The 17,092-nt window shown below is 28.9% G+C and overlaps 5 protein-coding genes across 10 annotated transcripts; 3 read left to right on the top strand and 2 right to left on the bottom strand.

Moving 5' to 3' along the window:
• Nucleotides 1–54: 54 nt before the first annotated feature.
• LOC105248122 (UPF0598 protein CG30010) lies at nt 55–2,718 on the top strand. Of its 3 annotated transcripts, XM_025406248.1 has the most exons (6): nt 55–230; nt 681–764; nt 860–908; nt 977–1,197; nt 1,290–1,566; nt 1,704–1,816. In XM_025406248.1, exons 1-5 carry the CDS (start codon nt 201–203, stop codon nt 1,533–1,535), a joined length of 630 nt encoding a protein of 209 aa, XP_025262033.1. In that variant the 5' UTR covers nt 55–200; the 3' UTR covers nt 1,536–1,566; nt 1,704–1,816. The 3 variants fall into 3 exon arrangements, with proteins under 3 accessions (XP_025262033.1, XP_025262031.1, XP_025262030.1); XM_025406246.1 differs by lacking the exons at nt 55–230; nt 1,704–1,816 and adding an exon at nt 2,614–2,718 and having other exon boundaries at nt 532–764; XM_025406245.1 differs by lacking the exon at nt 55–230 and having other exon boundaries at nt 532–764.
• Nucleotides 2,678–5,852, top strand: LOC105248121 (N(4)-(Beta-N-acetylglucosaminyl)-L-asparaginase). The gene is made up of 6 exons (XM_011252729.3): nt 2,678–2,763; nt 4,188–4,340; nt 4,437–4,593; nt 4,683–4,908; nt 5,016–5,314; nt 5,558–5,852. Exons 2-6 carry the CDS (start codon nt 4,202–4,204, stop codon nt 5,805–5,807), a joined length of 1,071 nt encoding a protein of 356 aa, XP_011251031.2. The 5' UTR covers nt 2,678–2,763; nt 4,188–4,201; the 3' UTR covers nt 5,808–5,852.
• A 1,518-nt stretch (nt 5,853–7,370) lies between these two features.
• LOC105248135 (angio-associated migratory cell protein) lies at nt 7,371–9,992 on the bottom strand. 2 transcript variants are annotated; one of them, XM_011252751.3, is made up of 8 exons: nt 9,821–9,992; nt 9,353–9,566; nt 9,020–9,279; nt 8,779–8,926; nt 8,497–8,705; nt 8,100–8,285; nt 7,852–8,030; nt 7,371–7,459 (listed from the first exon to the last, which is right to left on the bottom strand). In XM_011252751.3, the coding sequence occupies exons 1-8, from the start codon at nt 9,839–9,841 to the stop codon at nt 7,387–7,389; spliced, it is 1,290 nt and encodes a 429-aa protein (XP_011251053.2). In that variant the 5' UTR covers nt 9,842–9,992; the 3' UTR covers nt 7,371–7,386. The 2 variants fall into 2 exon arrangements, with proteins under 2 accessions (XP_011251053.2, XP_025262046.1); XM_025406261.1 differs by having other exon boundaries at nt 9,651–9,895.
• Nucleotides 9,993–10,410: 418 nt separating this feature from the next.
• Nucleotides 10,411–12,086, bottom strand: LOC105248125 (thioredoxin-related transmembrane protein 2 homolog). The gene is made up of 5 exons (XM_011252735.3): nt 11,724–12,086; nt 11,460–11,640; nt 11,185–11,368; nt 10,907–11,102; nt 10,411–10,810 (listed from the first exon to the last, which is right to left on the bottom strand). Exons 1-5 carry the CDS (start codon nt 11,865–11,867, stop codon nt 10,712–10,714), a joined length of 804 nt encoding a protein of 267 aa, XP_011251037.1. The 5' UTR covers nt 11,868–12,086; the 3' UTR covers nt 10,411–10,711.
• An 8-nt stretch (nt 12,087–12,094) lies between these two features.
• LOC105248126 (N(4)-(Beta-N-acetylglucosaminyl)-L-asparaginase-like) lies at nt 12,095–15,170 on the top strand. Of its 3 annotated transcripts, none has more exons than XM_011252736.3 (6): nt 12,095–12,513; nt 13,302–13,454; nt 13,569–13,725; nt 13,808–14,033; nt 14,131–14,435; nt 14,694–15,170. In XM_011252736.3, exons 2-6 carry the CDS (start codon nt 13,316–13,318, stop codon nt 14,947–14,949), a joined length of 1,083 nt encoding a protein of 360 aa, XP_011251038.1. In that variant the 5' UTR covers nt 12,095–12,513; nt 13,302–13,315; the 3' UTR covers nt 14,950–15,170. The 3 variants fall into 3 exon arrangements, with proteins under 3 accessions (XP_011251038.1, XP_011251040.1, XP_011251039.1); XM_011252738.3 differs by lacking the exon at nt 12,095–12,513 and adding an exon at nt 12,890–12,905; XM_011252737.3 differs by lacking the exon at nt 12,095–12,513 and adding an exon at nt 12,894–12,910.
• Nucleotides 15,171–17,092: the final 1,922 nt, after the last annotated feature.

Below are 17,092 nucleotides of genomic sequence, written 5' to 3' on the forward strand. Positions count from 1 at the left end.
ACGATTGCCTCTCTCACTCAAGAAACTGCCATCTCCTCCTCTTCCTTATCGTCGTATCTCATCTCTCGAATCTCTCACTATTTGTCTCGCTCTCTCTTTCTTTCTCTTTCCATCTATCTATCTATCTCTTTCTCTCTCTTTGACTCCGCACGCATGTGAGTGCGAAATAATGTATCAGAAGATGATCGAAATTTCGCTAGATGACGCTAATTAAAGCTTACCAGTTTTCGGTAAAATGGCACTGTGGTAAAATAGATTTACTGACAGAGAAAGAAAATTTGTGAAAAAATAAAATTGTATGACAAGCTTGTGCCAATAATCACGGAAAAAGTTTGACATTTGACAAAGATACTTGTAGAAACGCTTGTCGTTATAAAGAATATGAATTTTATACGATTGATGTAAAACAATATTGGATTGTGATAAATAATGCTCTGTGATAAATAATTAATATTTTTTTTAAATACTAATTGAGACTTGTTTATATTGTTATAAGAAAAATTTATTTTGTCTTTATACAATTTTGTAAAATTATAATAAGACATTAAAAAAAGCTTTATAAATCCTAGGATATATCTTAATTGATATCATTAAGTTCATATTTGTTAAAAATGATATCAATACTTCATAAGCGTGTTGGTTTCATTGCAAGTAAAAAATTTTCACTTTTTTTTTCTAAGAGGACTTGTGCAACTTATATCCAGGGTCAATCTCCTCAGCCTCGTGTGCGAGAATACTTTTACTACATCGATCATCAAGGAATGGTATTTTGATGTTACTATTTTTCTGAGTTAAGATTATATATTAATAGCTGAATTTAACATTTTATAAATAATATTGAAATATATTTTTTTTACAGCTTTTTCTGGATGATGTTCGCATAAGGAATTTTACATCGTGCTTCAAAGGTATGCAATAATGTTTATATAAATTATGATATGCATCTTTATTCATATATATTAATTTTATTTTACAGACAAAAAATTTCTAGCATTCTTCTTTAAGCATCTGAAAGTTAATAATACTGGTCGCTACACAAATGATTTCCCATTTTTGTCTATCTGTGGTGTAGAAAGAAATTATGTAAGATGTGATGATCTACCCTTAGTTTTTACCAAAGTAATCCAAAGGCATAATGTGGAAACTAATGCAGATGAAGATTGGTTCAGTTATGCACATGCAGATGATTTGTTAATGGTAATTCTAAAAATCTATATAGTAAAAAATTATAACATTATATATATAATAAAATTATAATATTATACATACTTTGTTAAAATTTGCAATAGGTGCCATTTGAGCCACAAAAATTGTTTATGAACATTAATACAGGAAGAGTGTACCATCCTGCACCAGAAAAAACAGGTGGGATTGGCTTAGTGAGATCGAACATGGCTATCGAATTCAGTACTTTCTTCGATTTCGAAAACGGTCAAGAAAATGCGCCAACGCATTTTGTATGGAGAGATAAACGATACGAGCTTGATATAATATGGTACAAAGACAAATTGATACAAGGAAATAGGCAAAAATAATGAAATTTTCAATGAAAATCAAGAAACAAAGGTACATATTTGATAAATTTTTTTGTAAATACAAATATATATATATATATATATATATATATATATATATATATTTGTATATATATGCACATACACACATATATTTCTAGTTATCTATATCTTGTTATATTATTATAGATGAAATAACGAAGGTAACAAATTTTCAAGGCAAAGATGAAAATAATTTTAAATACTTGAAAATACTGCACTGCAAAATGAATAGAAACAGCTGATTATGTTATGATTGATAGTTTCTAATAAATTTTTTATATTACTATTTAAGATAAAATAATAATATTTCTATCTAATTGAAATTTGCTTAGTGAAAGGATTTTTTTCATTAAATATCTTTATTAAATAAAATTCATTAGATTTTATTTTGTATTATTCTGTCAGAGATTTTTCTTTTGATAGGATTTTCCTTACACTCATAAATATTATTGAAATGCAGTCTTTACATTGTCCTCAAATATGGAGACAAATAAATAAAGGAAAACAGAATTTTAGTAGATTATAAATTGAAATTGTTTAATTAGATTCTTAAATGACCAGTGAGAAGAGAAATTTGACAAGATTTTTTTCTCATGATTCATGTATGAATTTTATTTCCTTGCCATTTTTAAAGAGTATTAATGTTGGCAATTGTTTGCTTGTACTGGCATTGACATGATACTTTACTGCTATCTTCCAACTATCTTCCAACATCAAATTTGAAATTCTCTAACATCTGTACAATAATTCTTGAGTAATTCATAAATATATAGACAGAATACTTTTCAGTGATCGAAAAATTTTTAAAAGTTTAAAAATATTTAAAAAATTTTTAATTTTTAAAATATTCTGTGGAGAGCTTATATGAGAGAAAATATCATGTCATTTTGCTAGTCTTCCTTATCCTTATCGTGATGGTGATCATAAGAAAGAAGAGAATTTCCATCTCTCTCTATAAAAGATTTATTAACAAAATATAATATCATCCATATTATAATGATGAATTGTACATTCACCATTTAATTTGCAGTCATCTTTATCAAATATATAACTATAGATTACAGAAATATATTTCGATAGGACATACGAAATACTGACGAAAATATTTACTAAATAGTATGATTTCACAAGCAATCTCAGATTTTTTTTGAAGGACATTTCCACAGTCGATATTGAGAAGTTATGCCAGATAACAGCAAGTTTTGAGGTGCGTATCGAATTAGCACTTTTATCAAATATTACTCGATTTTGTTGTATGAATTTATCTCAAGAAATTAAAGTTTTCCTTCCATAACAATTCTTGAAAACGCGAATACTAACGCATATAATAAGAATCAATCTTTTTTATGCGATCATGCAAATGAAAAAAAAAGAGTATCGAATTTTATTTATGAATCAAAATGTGCGACTGTATCAATAATATATTAAATTAATTTTTGAACATTATTTGGCTGTGTGCATTAATAAGGATATTTAGAACGCAACATTATACATGCAGTGCGATAAATTTGTATTTTACGTGAACGTTATATGTAACTTGCGAAAAGTATTTCGAATTAAGAAAATAAGTTAAATTAGAATAAAATTAACGTAATCCTAAAAAATGAGTAATAATCTATAATATTTTACACAAAACAAAAGTTTAATTTACAGTTCACTAACACATATTATAGACCCATTAAAACTAAATCATTCTTTATTGAAATCTTCGTTATTTAATCATTTTAAGTCTAAGATTTTATTATTCATATTCCGTTCTTATATTTAAAATCGTTTGAAGTAAGATTTGAAGATGTTATAGTCATTTTATTAAAACTGAACAAAATTTTAAAACGGCCAAAGACTAGACTTAAAATCATTTTAAATATAAAAACTATGAATACCAGCCGAAAATTTTTATTTTTTACTGTATATGACATTAGAAAAAGAATGGGAATTAAAGGAAAATTTTGGAACAGATGAAATGCTTTTTTGCTCTTTTAATAATTTTAAATAAAGTCTGTTATTCTCTTTGGATAGGATCGTTTTGATCATGCGCGTGTCCTTTATTTGTTTATATTTTATACTCTTCTCAAGAGGACATCGACACACACATATACATTCATTGCTTGTTTAGAACTTTTATATTTTATATTATTCAATTGATAGCTGTATTGATTTGAGTTGGCATGGACCAAAAAACCAATAAAAGAATAATTTTGAAATAAAGAAAATTAACGAAGAGAAAAATTGTAAATATGGTATAGGATTGCCTAGTAATGCACACTTTTCTGATACTATGTATATACTTTCAAAAATAATGTTGTCAGTTTAATCGTTGGAAAACATTTCGGAATTATTATCATCAACATGACCTTGTAACTATATATCTTAGGACAATGTAATGGTATGTTTGAAGGGTATAAAGATAATTGAGATTTCAAGACATAAAAAATTCACAGTTCCTTTAATTGCCTCTTAATACATTATTATTATTGCAAAGTAATCTTATCTATTTATTATCGATATTATTATTAATATCGATATACAAAGTATACTCTCTACTTATGAAAAATATGTTCTCTCTCCATTTTCTTTTATACAAAGTTTATCTTATATCATATAAGGCCATATAACATTATGCATTTCCAGATATTGCTAGAAGGATGAAACTGGCTAATTTTATAGGAATCTTGTTTCTCTTCTCTTGTTTGTTTAGCAATACAATTGTTAAGTCTTGTGTTAAGAATGAGACGTTACCTATGGTAATGATTACCTGGGATTATGAAAATGCAATAACAAAAGGTATATTAATATATTTTAACATTAATTTGCCAAGAGAAATGACAACTTTGTGCAAATTTTCATCATTTAAAAGTATTCTTAATTATCATTTATAAGCATGGGACGTGATATATAATCAGAACAGAAGTGCTCTAGATGCAATAGAAGAAGGATGCACTCTGTGTGAGGCAGAACAATGTAAAAAGACTGTAGGATTTGGTGGTAGTCCAGATGAAAATGGAGAAACTACACTGGATGCTTTGATTATAGATGGGTAATAAAAACAATAAAACAATGATTTCTTTTTATTCTTAACTAAATTATATCATTTAATGATATTCAAGGATTATATTTCTTTGACAGAGAGACGTTGGATATGGGCGCAGTAGCAGGAATGCGGAGAATAAAGAACGCTATTTCAGTAGCGCGCAAGGTGATGCATCACACTAAACATACTTTATTAAGTGGAGATTTAGCTACAGAGTTTGCTGTTAAGATGGGATTCAAAGAAGAATCTCTAACGACAAATCAATCCCACCAAATGTGGGAGGACTGGAAAGCAAACAACTGTCAATCCAATTTCTGGAAGGTACAGGAAGAAGAAATCTTTAATTTCTTATAATTATTTCATATCCTTAAAATGTAATATATTTTTAGCGTAGTAATATTTTTAAAATGTAAAATGATTATTTTTAGAATGTTGAGCCGGATCCAAAGACCAGCTGCGGGGCGTATAAATCGAAAAACATATCAGACAACGATATTAGATATGAAGAACGCGTTGTAGCAAGCGAAGATCATGATACGATTGGTATACTCGCGATAGACTTGAAAGGACGCGTAGCAGCCGGTACTTCCACGAATGGTCTCAATCACAAGATACCCGGCCGTGTTGGAGATACCCCTATTCCGGGAGCTGGAGCATACGCCGATCAAGAAGTTGGCGCGGCAGCTTGTACTGGTGACGGAGATGTCATGATACGATTTGTACCGAGGTACAATTGTAATTGATATTAATATATTTTTCCGCAATATTGAGATAAATCGTAAATTTACAATTCTATTTTAATATTAATTTTAAAATTTTTTATTATTGTTTACGTCTATATAACTTATAACATTATATATGTAAGTATAATGTAAAAAATTTTCTGTTTTACATTTATTACTATTATATGTATGTGTATATGTATATGTGTATTTAGTACATAAAATTAAATATCTAATACTTTTTACAGCTTTCTGGCGGTAGAATTGATGCGTCGTGGAGCAACACCGAGTGCAGCTGCCCAGGAGGTGATAAACAGGATCATTAAAGGTTCTCCCAAATTCTTTGGTGCGATAATCGTCATGAACATTAAGGGAGAATACGGAGTTGCGTGTAATGGAGAGGACTATAAAAAAGCGCCCATTCAATTTCCATTTTGGATTGCAAATCCTATTTCAGGAAAAAATTTAATTTTTCATGAATGCAATAATTTTTTATGATGCAAGAAAGACACACATTGTTCGGTATAATTTATTGTTTTGATTTATATAATTTATTTAAGCTTCAAATGATATCAAATAATATGAAGTAAACATTTTTCTAATAATAATGTTAATATAAAAATGTAAATATTATATTAATTATATTAATTAATATTATATTAATTATATTAATTAATTATATTAAACTGACAAATATTATATTAAACTGACAAATATTATATTAAACTGACAAATCAGTAAGCATTTGCATAAAAGATGTAAAGATGTATCAATGCAAGTATTATGAGTGATATCACTATACAGTGTAAAATAAGTAAAAGAATTTGAATCTATTTTATTTCACAAAATTTGTCTTCATTTATATCTTCCTTTAATAATACATTATAGAAATAGAATATAGGAAGAATAATAAGAATATAATCTAAAAATCTAATGACATGAAACATACTAACAAAATTAATCAAAGGCTTAGAGGACCAGAGCAATGGTGAAAGTATGCTATAGTAAATTACACTGAAGTATATGTATTTTACATTACATTTAAATATGACAAACGCTGCGTTTCGATCCCGTTCGGATCCTTATCAATGTCTAATAACAATAATAGAAGTCAAAATCTAAGTATGTAAAATAAGTTTCGGGAACAAAGAATAAAGTAAACAAATAGCGCTTTACAATGTTATAAATGTTCATAACAAAAAAACAAATTTTGGTTTTTAATTTTCATCATTTTTGTAAATTTTCCGTTATGAACATTTATAACATTGTAATACGCTATTTGTTTACTTTATTCTTTGTTCCCGAAACTTATTTTACATGCTTAGATTTTGACTTCTATTATTGTTATTAGACATTGATAAGGATCCGAACGGGATCAAAACGCAGCGTTTGTCATATTTAAATGTAATGTGAAATACATATACTTGTGTAATTTATTATAGCATACTTTCACCATTGCTCTGGTCCTCTAAGTCTTTGATTAATTTTGTTGATTTATTCTACGGACCTTTATTTTATTATATTTATTTTGAAACATAATAAATTGAGTAAGCTTAAATTATACTCTTCTGGTAAATATAATACAGCTTTAAACTTTATTATGTTTTTTGATTTCATTGAAATTACATAGTTAAAAGTCTAATTGCTTATACTTGTGAGATAAATAATTAATTTGTACTTAACATAAATATTTAAATAAATTATAAAATGTTGTTTTATAAATGTGTAGTGATATTGAAACAAAAGATCATGAACAAGAACAGTAAATGAAGAAATTTGTGAGATCGAATATAGCTATCGAACGCTTTCTTCGACTTAGAAAATGGTAAAAAAAATATGTCAATGCAATTTATGCAAAGAGATAAACGATACGAGCTCAATATATTATGATGCGAAGACAAATGAATTTAAGGAATTTGACAAAAATGATGAAATTTTATTCATAATTTATAAAGAAACAAAGATACATATTCTATAAATCATTTTCGTAAATATATATATATATATATATATATATATATATATATACAATAATTTTATATATATATACATTTATTCTTAGTTATCTATGTTTTGTTTATATTATGGATGAGATATCGAAGATTCTAGCAGTACTATCGTCGGAAACGGTCAATACCTTTTTTTTATCACTGAAAAGAAAAAAAATTATATATATATTTTCTTAAATATCACAGGAAAGATTGAACATTTTGCAAACAAGAAATTTTTGAAAACAAATTTTCAAGGCAAAGATCAAAATAATTTTAAATGCTCGAGAATGCCACATCGCCAAATGAAAAAACAACTTACTATTATTATTCATGTTATTAATTAATAATCTATTGATTGATATCTCTATAAATTTTTATATAATTATTCAAGTAATAAGTTTATCTAAATGTCTGATACGAACACAATTAAGATAAACTAATAAATTCTTTTTTTAAATCCTTTTAATATTAATATTTTTCTCTTTCTTGTGCTCTAATAAATATTCATTTCTTTGTAATTAAAAGTACCATGCCAATTGTCAGTAACTTACTCAGATATACATAAGTCAAGTATAGTCTCTTTATGGCCTGAGAACGATTTGAGACAGCAACCCGTTCTTGCATCAAAACATCTTAATGTACCATCTAGTCCTGCTGTAAACAATATTGATGCACTGGTCCAAACAATCTTTGTAATGCCTCCCTCTTGTGTAATTTCATGTCTAAGAATCTGAAGAAAATCTTGGTTTAGAATCTTTTTTACTAAAAGAAATATAATACATAAATGAAAAGTACATACTTGTTTAGAAATATCCCATATGTAAAGTTTTCCAGAGGAATTCTGTTCGATTGTTCCAACTGCAGCAACTGGGAATGCAGGATCTTTACAAAAGGCTACAGTCTCTATACTAACATTATTTGCATTGTCCTCTTCACTAGTCATTTCATTTTTAGAAGAATTTAAATCTTGAAGTACACAGGTTATCTGAAAAATATTTTATCATTAAGATATTAAACTTTAAAGTGTCTATATATATTTATATATATGTATATATACAGAACATTTAAATCACACAATTAATTAAAAATTTTTATTCACGATGGAGTTTTATTCAACTATTATGTGATATAAATAATTTTTTACAGGATAGAGAACAATCAGTAAATCAAAAGAAATTTGTAGAAATTTTCTTTACTTTGCCATTATGCACCATACTTAATATAGTCTTGCTTAGTGATACTGAAATCAACAAATTATTATTCAAGTGACAGTCAAGGGCAGTAATAGCACTTGAATGTCCATGTAATTGTGTTGGATAACAGGGCATAGTAGAGAGTATAGTATTTGTTTTTAAATCTATTACACGAATTGTGCCACTGTAATATCCCACTGCAGCATGTTTTCCTACAAGATTTAGACATTAAATGTAATACTTTGTTTACTAAATAATAAGACCAAAGGTATATTTATATCATACCATCAGGAAGAATTACACCAGTTTCTGCTTTATCGCCATATCCCTGTGCAAAGACTTTGCAAGCACCTTCTGGTAGTTTAAACATATGAACTTCTCCTGTTTCTAAGCCTACTAATAAGATGTTAGCAGAAGTATGCCACTTTATCCACTATAAAGAATGATTAAAAGAATGAATATTAATTGTAGATATGCATAGAGGGAGATATAAAACTTTTGTCTTAGTTATAGAAAGAACACTTACTGTAATGTCATCTAAAGCAGTCTCCCAAACACAAACTTTATTGCTTATCTGCCATAATTTTACTATTCCACCCATGTCACCGGTAGCCAGGTACATATCATTGTAGTTAAATCCACTGAATATAACACTATCTTTATGACCAGTGCATTCAAGAATAATTTCACCTGTGATAATGTTCCAGACATATGCTTTATCCTCTTCACTTCCCGTCGCTGCCAACTCACTATTCTTACTCAACGAGCAACAGAACACCGAATGAGCTGAAGTTAAGTTTTACAACATTAGTATAATGAGATGAATAATTTATCCCAGAAGACTGAAGTGGTTTCTTACTTAATGAATGACCGCGAAAGACGTACACGGCATCATCTTTTTGTGAGGAATCCTCCATCTGATTATCACTATCATCGTCTTCATTCATCGACATTGAATCACCAATATATCTCGTGTCCAAATCAAAAATCTCGTCTGCTTCTTCTTCTGAGATCATTTCTTCATCCAAAAAGAAATTCTTCATTTCAGATGAAACTGGAGTATGCTTATCCATCTATATTGGAAAATTATAATTAATCAGGTACACTATATAATTAATTATATAAATAATTAGTAATAATATAAAATTGATATTAACCATAAATAATTTTCCGCGTCGTTTGAAATAAAATATTATAGTATACGTGTTTTCTTTTTTTTTCGTGAATTTAACTTCAAACTAGGAATTATTTAAGATAAGTCTGATTTTTTTAACATTGATAATTAATATCATGATACAGTAAGATTTATTGTATCGTAATTAATTACATGATTATTAGAGACCGACATTCCGATAACCTCGAATCTTGCACCATGTGCAATCTTGAATCTTACGGGGATCTGTTCTTTTTAGCTGCACTGCTGCACTAGTGCAATAAACTGGAAAGAGATAAACATACTTTTTTTCACTCTAACTGCAGCAGTGCAGCTAAAAAGAACAGTCCCACAATTAAGCTTAAGCTTTGTATCCACGATATTAGAAATCGGTCCGAGAATGTGTAGCCAATCAGTTTGCAGCTTTTACGGAAAAGCGGCAATGTTACTGGCTATACATTTCTCGGACAGAAATCTTGGTTCGATTACTAGTGGACACAAGACTTTAAAAAACATTAGAATAAAGTTTAAAGGATTTCAGTTATTGAAAATAAAGGATTGGTATAAATAATTTGACTATCAAAAATAAAAAAAACATAAAATCAATTATTAATTCATATTTTAATTAAAAGATAAAACTAATTAAGATAAGCTTAATAATTCAAATCTGAAAAATAGAACTTTTGTTAGTTTTAATATCTTAATTCAGACTTATTTAAATTTGACAAGCATAAATTTGATTATAAAAGAAAACGACGTAATTGTTAATTTACGATAAATTATTTTGCATGTTTATGGCACATTTACATCGGATAATATACAATATTGCTATAACAATTTATGATGATGTATTACACACACACAAATGAATATAAATGAAATTACCGATTATTACAACAAGCAATAAAATATATTTACAATGTATTTTTAAAGACTTTTCAGAATTCGAACGACATAACGCGCTAGATGGATTTTCTACTATAGTAGAAGCTGTCTAATTGAAATTCGCTTAGATGTGAATTGCGAAGAATGTGTTTCTCACTTAAGTGCTTAAATTTCATTTGGTTATTCTGCTTTCAGCGACTTTTTCTCTTTTCTCTTGATAGGATTGTTCTTACAATCATTATAAATATTATTGAGATCAAATGCAGCCTTTACATTATCCTGAAACAGGGAAACAAATTAATAAAGACAAAATTTTATAAGGTATAAATATAAATTGAAATTTTAAAATTAGACTCTTATATAAATAATTTATACCAATGAGAAAAGAAATTTGACAAGTTTTCCCCTATGATCCGCATATGGACGTCGTTCTACTTCCTTGCCATTTTTAAAGAGTATTAATGTAGGTAATTGCTTGCTTGTACTAGCATCACTGACATGATACTTTATTGCTGCATCTGGATATCGTCCAACATCAACTTTACCAAATTTGAAATTTTCCAATGCATATCTGTATTTTGATGCAAAATTCACAATTATATAGACAGAATATTTTTTAATGATTAGAAGGATATTAGACTTTAAACACTTACTCTGCAGACAGTTCAGCAAATACTGGAGCAAAAGTTACACAGGCCGGATTCCAGGCTGTGTAAAATGCTATCAGCCAGACTACTTTAGTGTCACGTAATTCCTCCTGTAATCCATTAGCTCCACGTAAATAGATTATATTTTCAGGCCCCTGATACGTTGGTTCTGGCAGTATTAATCCGCATACTGAATAAATATGACATATTATATTACTTTTGACATAATAGAATATAATTTATGATTTAAGGTTTAGAGTATTTCATGTATTTTGTCTTACATATGAAAATAAATGCAAATAGAATGCCCATCCGCACATCTGCATAGAGCCATAGAAGCAAATTTGTCACTTTTGTATATACAAAACTAGATGTCAAGTAATTGATCATGGTCACGCTGCCAGTTTTTCTTGTCCTTATCATGATGACAAACAAAAGAAAGAAAAGAATTTCTGTTTCCCTCTGTAAAAGATTTATTAGCAAAATATGATTAGATATTATCATTGATGTATTATATATAAATTAACAATCAATTGTACACTCACCCCATCTAACTCGCAGTCACCTTGAGCAAATATGTAATTACAGATTATAGGAGTGCGCTTCGATAGGATGTAAGAAATACTGAGAAAAATATTTATTAAGTAGTATGGTTTCACAAGCAACCTCAGATCTTTCTTAAAAGACATTTCCACACAGTCGAAATTGAGAAATTGCGACAATAGAAATTGCACAGATTGATACAGGTTTCGAGGTGCGTATTAAATTAGCATGAAATATTACACGATTTTATTATACGAGTTTATTTCAAGAGATTAATCTTTCTTTTCTTGCGACAAATCCTTCTTCTTCTTCTTCTTCTTACAATAATAATAATAATAATAATAATCAGTCAGCTGTTTTGTGTCAGCTGTTTTGTGCGATCGTGTAAGTGAATGGAGAAAAATGTCGATAAATTTGTTCAAGTGAATCAAAATGTTAGACTGTTTTTCTAGTAATGATATATAATCCTTGTTATTTGGCCGTGCACATTAATAAGGATGTTACACAATACGACACCATACACACCCCGTGATAAATGTGTTTTACGCTCGTAATTCGTGAACGTTGTATGCAATTTGCAGAAATATTTGGAATTAAGGAAATGAGTTAAATTAGAGTAAAGCGAAAATTAACGTAATTGTAAAAAGAATGATAATTTGTAATATCTTGCAACAAAAGTAATCTAGTGATTTTATAATGCACAATCCACTGGCGCTTATATTATGGAACCATCGGAACTAAACAGTTCTTTATTGTGAATTCACCTTTATTTTAACAACATATTTTGAACGGGTAATAATCTAATAGTTTTATTATTCTCTACATGCATATATGGACATTAGAATTAGAAAAAGAATGGGAGTTAAAAGCAAAATTTTGACAGAGGATCTTTTAAAAACTTTGAAAAAAATGTTACTGTCTTTAGATAGAATTGGACATGTTAATATGCATCATATATATATGTATATATTCTTTGTTTAGATATTTTTAATCTCTCCAAGAAGACTCCGCAGTTTCATTATTTTTTTTAATACTCTTATATTTTATATTCTTATTACAAGCTGATGGCCAGATTGATTTAACTTTCGATTTAACATGGACCCAAAAACCTAAGAAAAAAATAACTTCGAAATAAAGAAAATCAATTCAAAGAAAAAATTCTGAATATGATACAAGATTGCCTAGTAATGTATGCTTTTTGGATACCATATATATATATATATATATATATATATATATATATATATATACTTTTAAATTAAATAATGTTATACACAGTTTAGTCATTGGAAAATTTCAAAATTATATAATTATCATCCATTCTCACTTATAAATATCTTAGGACAATGATAATGATATGTTTCAAGAATAAAAATAACTGAGATTTTAAGATGTAATTCACAGTTCTTTTGATTGCTTCTTAATACATTATTATATACAAGATAATCTTATCTATTTATTGCAATACTTAATATTGATATGTACTCTACTTATTAAAGATATTTCTTCTCCCACTTTCTGAGCAAAGTTCATAATATATAAGACTACATAGCATGATTTAGAGCATTATGTATTTCCAGATATTACAAGAAAGATGAAGCTCATCAATTTTATACGGATCTTGTTTCTCTTTGAAACTTGTTTGTTTATTAATGCAATTGACAAATCTGTTGCTAATAATACCTTACCTGTGATAGTGATCACCTGGGATTATATATCTGCAGCAGGAAAAGGTATATTAATATATTTTAACATTAATTTATCACAACAGAAATAAATGACAATTTTGTGCAAACTTTGATAATTTAAAAATTAATTTAAAAATATTCTTAATTATCATTGATAAGCATGGGACGTGATATATAATCAGAAGAGAAGTGCTCTAGATGCAATAGAGGAAGGATGCACTCTGTGTGAAGCAGAACAATGTAGAAAGACTGTAGGATTTGGTGGTAGTCCAGATGAAAATGGAGAAACTACACTGGATGCTATGATTATGGATGGGTAATAAAATTACACATCTTTTCTTATCTGTAATTAAATTATATTCAATAATATTCAAGAAGTATATGTATTTCTTTGATAGAGTGACAATGGATGTAGGTGCAGTAGCATCATTGCGGACTGTAAAGAGAGCTATTTCGGTGGCTCGCAAGGTACTGCATCACACAAAACATACCTTATTGGGCGGAGAGTTAGCTGCAGAGTTCGCTATTGAGATGGGATTCAAAAGAGAATCTTTATCGACAAATGAATCCTACCGAATGTGGAATGATTGGAAAGCAAACAAATGTCAACCCAATTTCTGGAAGGTATAGGAAGAATAAATCTAATTTTTTTATAATTATTAATATTCTTAAATTGTAATAATGTAGTAATATTTGTAGAATGCAAAATGATTATTTTTAGAATGTTGAGCCGGATCCAACGATCAGCTGCGGGCCATATAAGTCGAAAAATATACAAAAGAATAATATTAGATACGAAGAATACACTTTGGAAGGAAGCGAGGAAAATCACGATACAATTGGTATGCTCGCGATAGACTCTCAGGGACGTACGGCGGCCGGTACCTCTACAAATGGCGCCAACCATAAGATACGTGGTCGAATTGGAGATTCGCCTATTCCGGGAGCTGGGGCATACGCCGATCAAGAAGTTGGTGCGGCAGCTGGTACCGGTGACGGAGATATTATGATGCGATTTCTACCGAGGTATCATTCATATTAATACATTTTGCAGTTATTGAGATAAATTTTAAATTACAATTTAATTTTAATTTCAATTTTTTTTTATTTTTTATTACTACATCTATAGCTATATATATCTTATAATTATATATGTAATGTAAATGTATATGTAATGTAAACATTTTTATCTGTTCTACATATATTATTATTTTACATGTATTTAGTATATAATATGTATTTAGTACATAAAATTAAAGTACTAATACACACATTTTTTTATAGCTTTCTAGTGGTAGAGGAGATGCGTCGAGGAGCAACGCCGGATGCAGCTGCCAGAAAGGCGATTAACAGGATCATTCGACATTATCCCACCTTTTTCGGTGCGGTAATCGCCTTGAACAATAGGGGAGAATTCGGAGCTGCGTGTAACGGAATGAGTAAATTTCCATTTTATGTCGCGAACCCTACTTTGGGAACAAAGTTATTTTCAATTAATTGCAGTAATGTACACTGCTACAAGACAGACTCTAATTGCTGATTATTATTCCATTTATTCGAATTTCAAAAAATGATATAGAATAATATATAAAATATCTACCCTATAAAAATATAAGGTAAGCATTCCTAATAATATTAATATAAAAAGAAGAGATAGTACTATGTTAAATGTACAATTGATTACAAATGCAAAGCATTGTTACAAATAGCAGACATAAATGAAATGCAAATATGAGAGTGGTATCAATACACTATACATAAATAAAAATTGAATTTAAATCCATTTTGTTTCACAAAATCTATCCTGATTTATATCTTCCTCTAATAATACATTACAGAAATAGAATACAGGGAGAATAATAAGAATATATAATTAAAAAATAATTAGAAAAATATTTCATATTATTTTTTTTAAATAATATAAATAAAAATATAAATAATTTAATTAATAATAATTTATTATATAAAAATATTAATATGTTCTCTCTTTTCCTTGCTATTATTTATATTATATATTTATATTATATATTTATATTATATGTATAAATATTACATTTAAGTGTGAGTCCAAGAAGCAAATTTCGGATATTCACTGTAAGTCAGCCGCTCTTCGGGCGATCGGGACGAGATTTAAACGGTAGTGCCGCGAAATGGTGTAGAATTTTATGCAAAAAGAACGAAATCGCGTCTGGAAGTCGAGATATAAATTCGCTGTTTTTCGTCTGCGCGCGGACGGTCGAAATCGTGCACGACGCCGCGCATGTTGCTTGCCTATCTCGCGCGATATTCACTGTAACGCGGCGAGTAAAATGGCAAGCCGAATGTAATCGTTCGATTAATTGATTAAATACTTATATATACCGAACGAAAAGATGAATCGGAATGCAATCGTTCGATTAATTAATTAAATATAGATACTACGATCGCGGCGAAGCGGTGGGCGGGTCGCTCTCCGAAACATGATGATGGTTTGCGATATATCGCGATTGTTCCGTGATACATCAATCGTTCATAATTAATTAATTTAAAATAAAATATACTTCTATTTAAAATGTCGCGTGTATATATAGTACGCAAAATATTTCGGCAGAGAATTATCAATTAATATCATATGTTTGGCCTTGACGATGTATAGCAAGCGGCTATACATGTCATAGCTTTGCCATCATTCACACGGTGACACTCGAATATAGAAAAATATTTAACAACATGATAATTAAGTAAAGAGCATTAAGAGCCCACAAACCAATTCGTTTCTTATAATTTATATTATCAGGAGAATATATTTTGCGAGGAGGTCGATGATGCGTTGATGACCTCTTTACAAATCATGTTCTCCTAATAACGCAAACGTGAAAATTTTCGAAAATTCGTTTCTTATAATTTATATTATCAGGAGAATATATTATGCGAAGAGGTCGTTGATGCGTTGATGACCTCTTTACAAATCATGTTCTCCTAATAACGCAAGCGTGAAAATTTTCGAAAATTCGTTTCTTATTTTATATTATCAGGAGAATATATTTTGCGAGGAGGTCGATGATGCGTTGATGACTTCTTTACAAATCATGTTCTCCTAATAACGCAAGCGTGAAAATTTACGAAAATTCGTTTCTTATTATTTTATATTATCAGGAGAATATATTTTGCGAGGAGGTCGATGATGCGTTGATGACCTCTTTACAAATCATGCTCTCCTAATAACGCAACCGTGAAAATTTTCGAAAATTCGTTTCTTATTATTTTATATTATCAGGAGAATATATTTTGCGAGGAGGTCGATGATGCGTTGATGACCTCTTTACAAATCATGTTCTCCTAATAACGCAAGCGCGAAAATTTTCGAAAATTCGTTTCTTATAATTTATATGATCAGGAGAATATATTGTGCGAAGAGGTCGATGATGCGTTGATGACCTCTTTACAAATCATGTTCTCCTAATAACGCAAGCGTGAAAATTTTCGAAAATTCGTTTCTTATTATTTTATATTATCAGGAGAATATATTTTGCGAGGAGGTCGATGATGCGTTGATGACTTCTTTACAAATCATGTTCTCCTAATAACGCAAGCGTGAAAATTTACGAAAATTCGTTTCTTATTATTTTATATTATCAGGAGAATATATTTTGCGAGGAGGTCGATGATGCGTTGATGACCTCTTTACAAATCATGTTCTCCTA

The sequence above is a fragment of the Camponotus floridanus genome, unplaced genomic scaffold (assembly GCF_003227725.1).
Source record: "Camponotus floridanus strain SB8 unplaced genomic scaffold, Cflo_v7.5 scaffold138, whole genome shotgun sequence".
NCBI lineage: Eukaryota > Metazoa > Arthropoda > Insecta > Hymenoptera > Formicidae > Camponotus > Camponotus floridanus.